Source organism: Rhinolophus ferrumequinum, chromosome 23 (assembly GCF_004115265.2).
Source record: "Rhinolophus ferrumequinum isolate MPI-CBG mRhiFer1 chromosome 23, mRhiFer1_v1.p, whole genome shotgun sequence".
In the NCBI taxonomy this organism is placed as follows: domain Eukaryota; kingdom Metazoa; phylum Chordata; class Mammalia; order Chiroptera; family Rhinolophidae; genus Rhinolophus; species Rhinolophus ferrumequinum.
This window is the reverse complement of record NC_046306.1, coordinates 40,642,293-40,655,156: the sequence shown is the minus strand read 5'-3', so window position 1 is coordinate 40,655,156 and position 12,864 is coordinate 40,642,293. Positions and strand designations below refer to the sequence as shown.

At 38.5% G+C, this 12,864-nt stretch overlaps 1 protein-coding gene across 4 annotated transcripts in view; it reads left to right on the top strand.

Annotated features, from left to right (window-relative positions):
- The window catches only part of RALGAPA2 (Ral GTPase activating protein catalytic subunit alpha 2), a 316,937-nt gene that overhangs the window by 195,797 nt on the left and 108,276 nt on the right, over positions 1–12,864 (top strand). For all 4 annotated transcript variants that reach the window (XM_033094559.1, XM_033094558.1, XM_033094556.1 and 1 more), the window contains 5 exons: positions 1,503–1,613; positions 2,970–3,038; positions 3,303–3,440; positions 6,249–6,432; positions 11,458–12,229. In XM_033094559.1, coding sequence (XP_032950450.1) covers positions 1,503–1,613; positions 2,970–3,038; positions 3,303–3,440; positions 6,249–6,432; positions 11,458–12,229 — 1,274 coding nt within the window. The remainder of the gene's footprint in view (positions 1–1,502; positions 1,614–2,969; positions 3,039–3,302; positions 3,441–6,248; positions 6,433–11,457; positions 12,230–12,864) is intronic.

Genomic DNA, 12,864 nt, shown 5'->3' with positions numbered 1-12,864 from the left:
CATATTTTCCCACTCCCTCCATGTTCCATCTTTACCTCAAACGCACCATGCATTTCCCCTCAGGGGGCAATGCTACGCATTAGAATAACAATGACCAACACGATGCAGGAAAATAAATGAAAAAGAACAAGCAGACAAACATAAAAGGTCAGCTCTGACAGCCCGTAATGCCATAAATAAACTATAACAGGAACAGCATGAAACTGAAGAGCTGGAGAGGGTGGGCTGCCACTTCTTTGAATGGGTATGGTGGCCTCACCAAGGAGATGACTTTTAGTGCCATGATCTAAGAGAGGTGGCAGCATTAGCCAAATGCAGACCTAGAGAGTGCAGACCAGGCAGACGAGGAGCACGTGTAAAGGTCCTGGGGCAGAAACAAACCAGAGTGTGGGATGAAAAGAGATGAGAATCAGGCATCTAAGGCCCAGACTTGGAAGAGCCTCTTGAGTACAGATGCCATCGCCCTTGTTTTACCTTACACTGGTCAGGAAGGGGTAGTCAGTAACTATTTATTCTGTAGAATTAAAATGAATCACATTTCCCTCACCTTCCTTATCCCCTGCATTAGCCACTGAGGTGCTAAATGTGTGGTACCACAAGTGTGTGGTACCCAGGTCAACTGGTATGTGCTTCATGTGACTTGGAGCTCCTGGTATGGAAATAACTAAGTGACATATCCAGAGGTTTTCCCTGACAGGGACACAGAACCCGTGACAAACTTTTCTGCTCTAGTTACTGAGGTATGGATAGCAGTGTAGCCCAAGTTCCTGCACAGGGAGAGAAGGACACGGTGTCGTCCTGCCTTTCATGAAGCCTTAGCCTTCAGTCCTTTTAGGTGCTACCCCCTTTGTATGCCATCCCATAAGAAATGGAAGCAGCCAGAGACCTTGGACACACGCAGGCTCAGAGAACATGTTCAAAGTAATTGCTTACACCATAATTTGTGAATCATGTGCTCATACTCCCAGATTTTTCACATTCCTTATGTTACACATACATGTTGGTTAAGTTTAATTTCATAGGAAAGAAAGTCATTTGATCCATCCCTGCTTTTCCGTGTGTAAAATGCTGATAACATCCACCTCACAGAGCTGTTAGTGAAGATTTTTCAATGCTAAAATGAGTAAAAGTCTTGCGCACAGGGGATACTCAATAATGCACTGCATTTTAATTTCCTCTAATAGTTAAAAATATGATTTATGTTATCTTAAGGCATTTGAAATTATGGTTTTAATTTCCAAATGATTAAATGATAGATACTTGTTTCTATAGAATGTTATATAAATTAATGCAGCTAGTACTAGTCTAGACAAGAGGCAGTTATTGAATGGTGATCATGTATAAGCTGTTTGGTAATAGGACACATTTTTTCACAAATTTAATGCAAAATAAGGAAATGATCTCTAAATGGAGCTGGAAAGAAATGCCTGTTTTGTTATTCCTTAGGAATGGTGTACATGTTAAGTTAGGTTATTTAGCTTGGAGATGTTTTCCTTTCATAGTTTCCTAACAAAGTCGTGGCTCAGGCAGCGTGTGACGTTCTTCAGCTGCTGGTTTCCTACTGGGAGAAGCTTCAGATGTTTGAAACACCTCTGCCTCTGAAAATTGCAGAAGTAAGTTTTTTTCCTTTAATGCTAAAATACAAGATTTCCTTTTTATTATGTTTGATATTTAATTACAGATACTCAAATAATTGTTAGAAAACTGACTATTAAATTGCCATATGAGACACTTGTTTTAAGATTGAATTGCACTGTACTTCTCAGCTGTGATTTCAGGCACTGTGTGAAGAAGCCACCACTGTTCCAGGGCAGAGTATTACACTTGAGTAGTTTGAAAGGCGGGTAGGACCGTAACAAAGAGACCTTTTGTAGATTGGGCTTCATTCATCCAGAGTAATTTGGATGGTGCCAACAAGGAGTAGGCAGCTGGTTATGATGCCCTCTGTGTGTGTGTGGCGGGGAGGGCGGACTGTTGTGTAAAATAGGAGTCTCTCCCAGACTGAAGCCCATGCTTTCTGCCATAGCGTGATTACCCAGCTGTAATGAGATTACTGCTATGATACCCTCTGTGAAGGTAATTCGTGGAGCAGAGGGACAGAAGTAACAGGAAGAATCATCTCAGTAATAATATCCTGGAGGTTGGTTACATTTGGGGGTGCCTGCTTATACAAAAGCAGGTACCCTCACCCTTGTAGGTGCCTGGTGGTAAAGCACATCCGTTCTGCCAGTTTTTATAGCTGTACTTTTTAAAACATGCCCTATTCTTTAAACATCAGTTGTAACTGCAAGGAAATTTGGTTTGTCTCCGTGTGGTATTACAGGGAGAGAGAGTAGTATTGATTTATTTTCTCTCAGCCCTAGATAAATTTCACCAGTGAGATCACTTTGTTCTCTCAGAGATACATGAAAAATCACAAATGCTTTTCAACCTTAAGTGACCTACAGTGAAATACACGTAGAGCTTTGGGCATAGGAATATAAGATGCTGCAAAATGTAAAGTTGGGATTTAGGGCAACCATGCAATTTATCATTTAAACAGGAATACCTTTGAAAATGAAAGAGGTGCTTTTACACCAGGGCAACAGGTGTAGACCTGGAGTAATTTATAAGAAAATTAAGTGGGAGCATTTTCATTTTTATTTTTAAAAGTATTTTTTTGTTTTCATCATGAAAAGTGTAGAGTCTGAAGATGGAAGTTACATGACTACAGAGAGAAATATTCCTTTCTCTGGGGTTCCCAATTTCACCACCAATAGAGTGGAGTGGAAATCAGGCATAGCCCCAATTGTCTTCTCCTGATTTTCAAGATAACACATGTCTCTAAACTGGCCCTTTGCTTTTTATCACCTTCCTCTAGTGAGTTGGCACCAAGCTGGGTTTAGTTGCAAGACCATCTTGGAACTCATCATATGGCTTCCAAAACTATTACTATGCTCTACTTGATTGGGGATTTGTCTTTTATGCAGATCCTTGTGGCCACAATTGCTTTTCTTTTACCAAGTGCAGAGTACTCTTCAGTGGAAACAGATAAGAAGGTAGGTGGCACAATGGCTAAGTTTTCCCTAGAGTTTGCTTTTTTAAAAATGTGAGACAGAATGATAAATAATATTACATATTTTATACCCTCTATAATATCCTTCTCTATTGGCCCTCCTGTGAACACCTCATTCATTCATTCTTTTTGCATTTGTGTCTATTGAATAATTATTGTTATGCATGGACAGTTCTGTTATTTGTTATTACCCGTAGTGAAGTTTAAAAGACGCAGTATAAGATAGCTGGCGTGTTTCCTCTTCCAGTTTATTGTGTCTTTGCTACTGTGCCTCCTGGACTGGTGCATGGCGTTGCCGGTGAATGCCCTTCTCCACCCAGTGTCCACGGTGGCGCTGGACGAGCAGCCCTCATCCAGAGCCCCCTTGCTGGATTATATCTACAGGGTGAGTCCCCAACGGGGTCGCAGGGACGTAGGGTGTGGACTTAGCATCAGAAAAGTACAAAATTATGTTTCATACATTTACTTATTTATCTACGTTCTTCTGAAAAGGGCAGGGGAGGGTGAAAGAAACAAAAAACTTAAGGCGTGAAAAAAGAACAGATATAATTGTAGAGAAGCAATGATTGCCAAGTGAAAGTTGCACACATGTATACATGACTGTCCTCTCTAAATAACTGCAGTTTGATCAGGATTCTCCAATTTTCATGGAACATGGTCTATGTCTACTTAATTTTAAAAAGAACTGTTTATATTGTAGGCATAGCCACAGTCTTCGTTTGACAAAATCTGTTTTTCAAAAGAAGAAAAAAGTATAATGGTCTTTGTAATCTCTTTGCTTTAAAAGATATTAATGAAATATATCACATCAAAATAATTAGCCTCATAATTTTTATAGTACTTAAAATATTTGAATTTCACCCTCTACTGATGACTAGGTGTAGTGTTTGCTCTGGACGCTTTATACTGTCCTTCTGTATAGGCCTTGCAGTCTGTCCTTATTTATTTATTTAGCATTTGTGTGCCCACTGAATAATTACTATTATGTAGGGACAATTCTGGATTTTATTTTTTTTTTTAGTAACAAACCTTTAATAACACATAGTTAAAAGATTCCAAGTCATTAACTGATTACTTTGTTGTCTTATTTTAAAACGTATTAAATTGAAAAATAAAAAACACTAATCATGGTTGAAATTCTACTAAAAAGTAATGTGGATTTTTAAATGGCTTCTTCAGTGGTCAAAAATTTTAGTAACAATGTTAGGATTAATTAGTTACTTCTGTCATCCTTGTGGTTTATAAGCCTATATAAAGCTTGGCTTGACCAATTAAAGTAGCCACAATCATTTAAATTTATCTCGTTTCTAACATTTCTTTTCTTAAAAGATTTCTCTTAAAATTGCTTTACCAACATAGAAGTCACCTCATAGTTAACATGAGTCACACATTTATTGAATAACTCTTTATCGTACTTCTAAAGGAAACTTTCTATTGAAGTTTAAGTGCCTCCAAAAAATTGCATCAATCATAAGTGAGAGCTTGATGAATTTTCACAAAGTGAGCATACCTGTGAAACCAGACGCCAGCTCTAGAAACAGCACATCCCTAGCATCCCAGAAGCCCCCACTGTGCCTCCACCTAGTCCCTATCCCCATACGACATGCCAGGGAGAACCACTTTCCTGTCACAGCATAGATTCGTTTTGTCTATTTTAGAACTTTATATAGATGGAAGCATACAGCATGTCCTAGTTACAAATTTTTCACTCTCATTGCTATTTAGTATAACACAGTGAGAATAAACCACGATTTATTTATCTATTCTACTGTTGATGGAAATTTAGGTAGTTTAGTGTTTGGGGCCATAAAAAGAAAGTTCTGTGAACATTCTATTCTGTTCTAGTATGTTCTTTGGTACATGTATGTATGCATTCCTGTCGGGTGTATATCTGTGAATGGAGTTGCTGGAATACAGATGTTCTGCTTTAGTAGTGAACACTAAGTAGTTTTCCAGAACGATTGTACTAATTTACACTGTCACCAGCTAAGAGTTGCAGCTAATCCACAGTCTTGCTAACACTTTGCTACCTAGTATGTATGCAGTGGTACTGCTTTGTGGTTTTCATGTGCATTTCTTATTTTTATGGCATTTGACTAGTAGAAATTAATTCTCTCAATGACAGAAGCTCAATTTTCATATTATTAAGAAAGTTGCCATAATTTTCCTACACTGCTTTTCTCCTTGGAAGAGGACATATCCGGGTGGCTGTCCTCTGTTGACTACAGTTCTTGGTACTTTTTACCCGTATACAAAGGTTGCATACCCCTAAATCCTCCAGTCCCCAAGAGGCCACACAAGTAGAAGGGACTAAACAGGAAGATGTGCAGCCTGACCACACGGCCTCCTGCCATGTGGACAAATCCAAGCTAGTCATCTAAAAGTGAATTGACTTTGTATAAGTACATTGAGTCCAAAGATACCTCTTTAGTTTCTAAAGTATTACCTTGATTTTCATAAAAATTAATTTTTTAATTTATTATCTTGAATTTCTGATCAGAAAGTAAAATTTAGTACAGTTATTATTAGCTCATTTATACATTTTGGCATACATAAGATGATTTGCTTTTGCATGGCTTATGGATCTTCAGTCACCAACAATTGGTAAATAACCAGTAAGCTTTTAGGAAACTGATCTTGTGAAAATAAGAATACTTTTAAAATTTGTGTTAAATTTACTTCATTAATCATCCTTTAAAAAATTGTATTAAATTAGTCCTTCCAATTCTTGGGATAGTGAGTTATACCAATTCAAGTTCATGAACAGTTTATGAAGTATGCTAACTATCTGTGCTTATTGCTTTTATTCTACCCGCCACCATGGTTGGTGGTTGTTCATCTTGTGGTTTATCCCACAGTCTTCATCTTCTGATTTAGTTTCTTCTACTTGTGTTGCCTCTGGTGGACTGATGGAGCAGGACTTAGGTGTGTGCAATCATACAGAATGGTGAAATATAGGCACTTTTTTACTTTTGCTTTTGTTTTGCCTTGAGAATATATTTATTGGCATTGATGTGAAAAGAGCAAAATAAACTTGCTAATAGCAAGAAAATATTTTAGAATGAAAAGGATTTGATGTTTTCAAGTATTACCAAGGAGGAGACCTACTTCCTAAGTGTTGTTGTAATTTGACAAATTGTCAGGGGACAGGTTAGTGATATCCATGACACACATTCCCTTCTGTTTTTCACAGGTTCTGCACTGCTGTGTTTGTGGCTCAAACACATATACCCAACAGAGTCACTACACATTGACCCTGGCTGACCTTTCATCCTCAGATTACGACCCTTTTCTGCCATTGGCAAATGTGAAGAATTCTGAGCCAGTCCAGTATCATTCATCAGCAGAACTGGGCAACCTGCTTACTGTTGAAGAGGGTGAGATTCTTCAGAATTCTTGTAGGCAGGAAAAGAAAAGATGATAGCCTTTTACTCATGCTTGCTGTGTGTGTGTTTTTTTAATATAACTGTTAAAATCCTGATTTCCAGAGTCCTCTGTGATAGCAAATTCTTCCTTCCTTGTTTCTTCTCTTTTTGTCTGTTTCTTCTCCTTCCCTTTCTTTTCCCACCTTAGGTGAATTTTGTATTATTGAGGACCTATATGTCTCAGACTCATGGGACCCACAAAAACGGTTCATTTTATATTCCCAGGGAGCTTTACATCTAATGGGAGAGACAGGATTAATGCAGAAGGACTCATTTGTGGACCAGCAGCACCACAGGGGCTTCCCGTGGAGAAGGCCTTAAGCCAGACTTAGAAGGATGGACAGTCTTTGAAAGGAGCTGGTACATTGTTCCAGACTAAGAGCATCATGAAGAGAGACATGGGAATTTGCATGCCACAGTTTGAGGATTGCTCTGCTCACAGCAGAGGGGCTATTTTAGAGTGTGTGGGTATCCTCAGGACTCCTCAACCACCCTTCTCTCCAAAATAATAGGAACCTATCCCTGGAATGTGAGTCAAAATGTGGGTGTGTCATCTATACATGTATCTGATAAAATTACATAGAAATACACACACACAAATGAGTGCCTGTAAAACTCGTGAACTCTGAATATTGATGAATTGTTTCAATGTCAGTTTCCTGACTGTGTTATGGTACTATAGCTATGTAAAATGTTATCATTGGGATGAAGGATATTTGGGATATCTCTGTATTATTTCTTACAAGTTCATGTGAATCTTCAATTGTCTCAAAATTAAAAGTTTAAAAATAAAAGTGGGTGTGGAGACCCAAGAATGGAACCCTGGGGTAAAACCATCCGTAAAGAAAAAGGAACCAGGGAATGTCACCAGAAAATGGGAAAAGAACCAAGAAAGAATGATTTCTAGGAAATCGAAGGAAGAAGGCAGATGAGCCGAGGAAGGTCAGCAGTGGTAGGTCTTCAGAAAGCCCAGGGAGGGTGAGAACAGAATAGGAGTCATTTTCTTTCCCAGCTGAATGTTTGGTTGTGGGTTTTGCTGTGTACTTTGGGCAGAATAATTGGTCTTGGCCAGATAGCATGAGAAGGTGACCTGGGGGATGATGATCATTCAGAACTCCGAGACAGATGCATCTTATGGAGCTTTTGGTGGGGAAAGGAAGGGCACAGCAGGCATTAGCTGGGTGAGGGCCTGGGGTTTGGGGCTGTGCTTGTGAGATTGCAGAGTCCGGAGTGTGGTTCAAGCTGAGAGAAAGGGGGTGGGTGCGGTGTGGATGAAGAAGACAGGAGTTGGGACACCAGTCAGGAACAAGGGCTCTGGAACCATCCAGTCTTTATTTTAGCTCCATTTTATAGATGAGCAAATGGAGGTGAAGGGTATATAAGTCAGAAGTGATGGAGGTGGAATTTCAATTTAGAATTTAATCACCAAGTTTCTGAAACATCATTTTATTTACTCTCGTATTTTGCAAGAGTACAGTAGACTCCTTTTGACTTGTGTTGCTGGTGGACACTATGTGGTACATTTACATGTTGTCTTCTTGTTGCCCTCCATTTGCTTAATCATTTAGTTGTCTTTTTCTGGAGTCACTGTTCTTTTAAACTGTAATCTTTTCTTGACTTTTTCCCCATAGTTATAAATTCAAACTGTATTTTTTAAAAAATAAAATTACACTCGATCTGTTTTCTTTATTGTTTCCTACCTTGTAGTCCATGTCTCATAAGAAAATTAACTTACTTTTTCCTAAAGTCATTAATTTACATTCACCCCACATGGCTATCCCAAAAACAGGTCCACTGCTATTATGACTCATCACTTGAAAATAGCAGAAGATTTATAGGTTAGTGAAAAAGCAGAAACCTAAAAATGCACGTTTATATTTTGGAACCATTTTTATTTCAGTGTTCAACACTCTGACTTGAATATTCATTCTACAGAATGTGTTATGCAAACTTGTCCTAACATGGTTCTGGGATGCTAAAAATAATTGTTTAAACTTCTATGACAAAAAGGTTTTAATAGTCACTAACATTTTAACTAAATAAAAAAGCAAAGAAACTTAGAAACATGTTGGCATACACAGACACTCTTGCTGAGGACTACCACTTGTTAACAATAATGAGGAACGATAAAGATGATAACTTAGGTATTTCAGGTTAAATAAAATGTGCTCATAGTTGAAGGTTTTTGTTTTCACTTAATGTCATAATTCATTCATAACCAAACTATTTCTACTCAGATAATGTTTCTGATGAGCAATATTTTATCTATTATTTTCAAAGGATTTTTTTATAGACCATTACCTACTAGTTGATGTAATTACTACTTTCAAATAGTTACAATTAAGAAGCACATTCAACTACCTACTGAGGTAACTGCTGACCCGGCTCAAAGAAAAGCCATTAATTGCATGTACAATAAATAGCCCGTGTTCAAATTTCTCATCATTAAAACCTAAATGCTTAAAAAGAAGGGAAAGGAAAAGCTTTTAAAAAAAAAAACAACAACAAAAGTTAAAGGAATACCTAAAATTGCTGCTTTTATATTTCATCTATAAATTTAGAAAAATAAAATATTTAGAATATATTTTTTTCATTGTTTGTGGAAGTCATGAGCTTAGTTTTTTCATTAATGTAGACTAGGTGTCCTCTTTATTTTTCAGGACATGCCCACGCAGCTAATTCAGCTGAAGTCTGCTAGGGAAGAGCAATTCTCTTTTTTTTTTTTTTTTTTTTGGGGAAGGGGAACAGGACTTTATTGGGGAACAGTGTGTACTTCCAGGCCTGTTTTCCAAGTCAAGTTGTTGTCCTTTCAATCTTAGTTGTGGAGGGTGCCGTTCAGCTTCAAGTTGTTGTCCTTTCAGTCTTAGTTGTGTCGGGCGCAGCTCAGCTCCAGGTCCAGTTGCCATTGCTAGTTGCAGGGGGCACAGCCCACCATCCCTTGCGGGAGTTGAACCGGCAACCTTGTGGTTGAGAGGACTCACTCCAACCAACTGAGCCATCCGGGAGCTCAGTGGCAGCTCAGCTTAAGGTGCCGTGTTCAATCTTAGTTGCAGGGGGCGGAGCCCACCATCTCTTGAGGGAGTCGAGGAATCGAACTGGCAACCTTGTGGTTGAGAGCCCACTGGCCCATGTGGGAATCAAACCGGCAGCCTTCGGAGTTAGGAGCATGGAGCTCTAACCGCCTGAGCCACCGGGCCGGCCCTACAATTCTCATTTTTTAAATATTCCCTTTCCTTACTTTTCAGTACCAGAGATATTTGGGCTTTTAATTGGGTGTGTCATGGTTTATGACTTGGTTAGTGTGACTCCAGGTTAAGTTCCCACTGTAGAATTAAAACGTTTATTAAAATACAAATTTATATTTATCACAAATTGAAAGCACAACCTATGTAAGTAAAATGAGAGGAAAGTTGCTTTTCCAGTTGTTGTTTTCTGCCCTGGGCTTTATCAAATTGGACCTTTATGGTTAGTTTCATAGCCTGCTCTACCATGTCATCACCACGTAGTGTCTTACGTTATGACTCCTGAGCTCCCTGCTGGCTGTACCTTTGTGATTTGGGGCACTAACATTTCTGATGGAGTGTATATTTATATGAAATGATAAGCATGAATAAAAGCATTTGTAACTTTTGGAAAAGTTAATATGGACACAAAAGCAAATCAAGGGAATTAGTAAAGATATTTTAAATTTTCAGCTGTATGAAAATCATACATACCTCTATGAGGATCAGGAAGAAGAGTTCAATTTCAGAGACAAGTATAGATAACCTCCTTTGCTTCTAAAAATGAAATTTAATATAAAATTTTTATTTTTCATTCTTGAATACAGATGATTTCTTGTTCATTGAAAACAAAAAAATTAAGAAGAAAATTCAGGACAAACTTGTTCTCAGTCATCACACAGAATTTCTTAGATTGTAGGATTTGTTTCTTTCTAGGATTTATACATCATAAAATTGGTATTTTATAAGTAAGTCAGTTGGATTTTTAATGTCTGAAAGGGAGGATCTTTAGCATGAAAAATTAATCTTCATGTTGTGAATTTAGAAAACAAGTATTTCCTAAACATTTAAGCCCAAATTATAAATCTTAGTTTATTTAAATATCTAGTGATTTTTTTTGTTAAAATTAAAAGGTGTCATTTTAATGTGTTCCTAGATTAATGCACAACTTTTTAAATAAATATGGTAGGTTAAAATCCCCCTAACTACTCTCAAGCTTAAGTAGTCATTTCAGTCCATACTTACCGGGTTTAGTTTATTTGCTTTGCCCGTATACTGCAAACATTCTATAAGGCCCATTTTTAGATGCTATTTTCAAAATCTTTCTGTACATTTGAAGTCTTAAAAATTTTGTAAATCAGTTGCTTTCAGGTATTAAATTAACTACAAATTCAGTTAAAGCATTCTAAGTATTTCCATGAATTATTAATACATCAGATTTTGTTAAATATTTCAAATGCCCTAACAACAAAATTAAAATTTTACAATGATCTTAAAGCAGATTACTTAAAATATGTTTAAGCTGTTACAGGCTGGATTCATTTTCTTATGGATGTATACCTTTATCCCACTGAAGGGAACAAGGTAACCTCTCTGGCTCACCTTCTACCTGCCCCCAGCTTCTAGCCCTCAACCATCCAGCTCTGCCGTCCTCTCCTACTGTAGATTTTGACATCCCAGAGCTCCGAAACCACCTCCTTTTTTAAGGACAGCAACCTTTCTCTTGTCTTTTGCTCTATCTACATATTTTTTAATGTCCCTTTCAGAATGAAATCTTCATGTAAGTTGGTTCTTTTAGCAGTCTATTTAAAATGTGCTTTTAAATTCACATAGACTTAGTGTCAAAAAAGAAGATAGGTGAAAAGTTTCCCTGACTGAAAAAAAACAAACATTCTAAGTACAGATTGAAATTGATGATGTTCAGTCTTAATCTTCATTTGCCACTATCTCTTTGTTTCTTTACTGCTGTTCACAGAGAGGAAGAGACGAAGTTTGGAGCTGATCCCTCTGACTGCCCGAATGGTGATGGCCCACCTGGTGAATCACCTGGGACACTTCCCCCTCTGTGGGGGCCCTGCCGTGCTGCACAGCCTGGTTAGTGAGAACCATGACAATGTGCACGCGGAAGCCTCCGAGCTCTCCTCCGAGGTGTTCAGGAGCCCAAATCTGCAGCTGTTTGTATTCAATGACAGCACCCTGATCTCCTACCTTCAGATACCCACGGAAGCACCGGGAGGCGGCCCACTAGTGGGTGCCCTCTCTGATGTGAGAGTAATTGTGAGGGATATCTCAGGGAAGTACTCTTGGGATGGGAAGGTTTTATATGGACCTTTGGAAGTCTGCTTATCACCCAACAGCAGAAACCCTTCATTTCTGATTTCGGGCTGGCATCATCAAACCTTTGGATCTCAGAGAGAGTTTTCTCAAATCGAGGAGGCAGATGATGTCCTCGACAAATTACTTGAAAACATTGGCCACACAAGTCCTGAATGCCTTTTACCATCCCAGCTAAATCTAAATGAGCCTTCCCCACCCCCATGTGGAATGAACCGTGACCAAGAAAAGGAAATCATCGAGGTCATTTTACGCCAGAACGCACAAGAAGACGAGTATGTTCAGAGGAGTAGCTCTGATTCAGCCATGAGAGTCACCAACCAAGAGCAGCTCTCACCAGTGGAGCCCCGAGGACCCTTTTATTTTTGCAGGTTGTTGCTTGATGACTTGGGAATGAATTCTTGGGACAGAAGGTAACAATCCACTCTAGAGCTTCAATTATCTTGCCGTTATTTTTGTGTGATTGTTCTGTTTTTATCATTTTATCATTCTCTGTTGAGGAAGCAGAGAATAGAAATGGATATTTTTCTCTATTTCAGCATTTACAGCTTATTTTTTTGCTGCTAACTTAAAGCTAGAAACTGTGCTGTACTGATTGCACAGATTGATTCCAAACATCTGTTGTATATTTTAAAGGGTATAAAACATTTTCCATGTGTTTTAATTACTGCTCTGCCCATTATTGTTTCTGCCTTGTAAAGATGCAATTGGACTACAAAGATGAAGAAGCCAGTTTTGCTTAGCTCTGTTGAGGGAGGTAGACTTGATACATACAACCCCGATGAAAGATAGTATGACACAGGAGTTCAAGAGGAACAGTTAAATCCAATGGGAAGTGTGGTTCAGTGGAGAAGACGTCATGGATGGGGGTGGATGTGAGCTGGACCCAGACTATGGAGTGGAGTTTTAAAGCACAGAGATGGGGGAAAAGAGATTCATAGCAGAGCCAACAGTGAAAACAGACACAGGCACCTGTATACAAGTCACACATTCATTTACCACAGAGCCATCCAGTGTCACTTGGTAGTAATGGGATGCCGTAGAATTT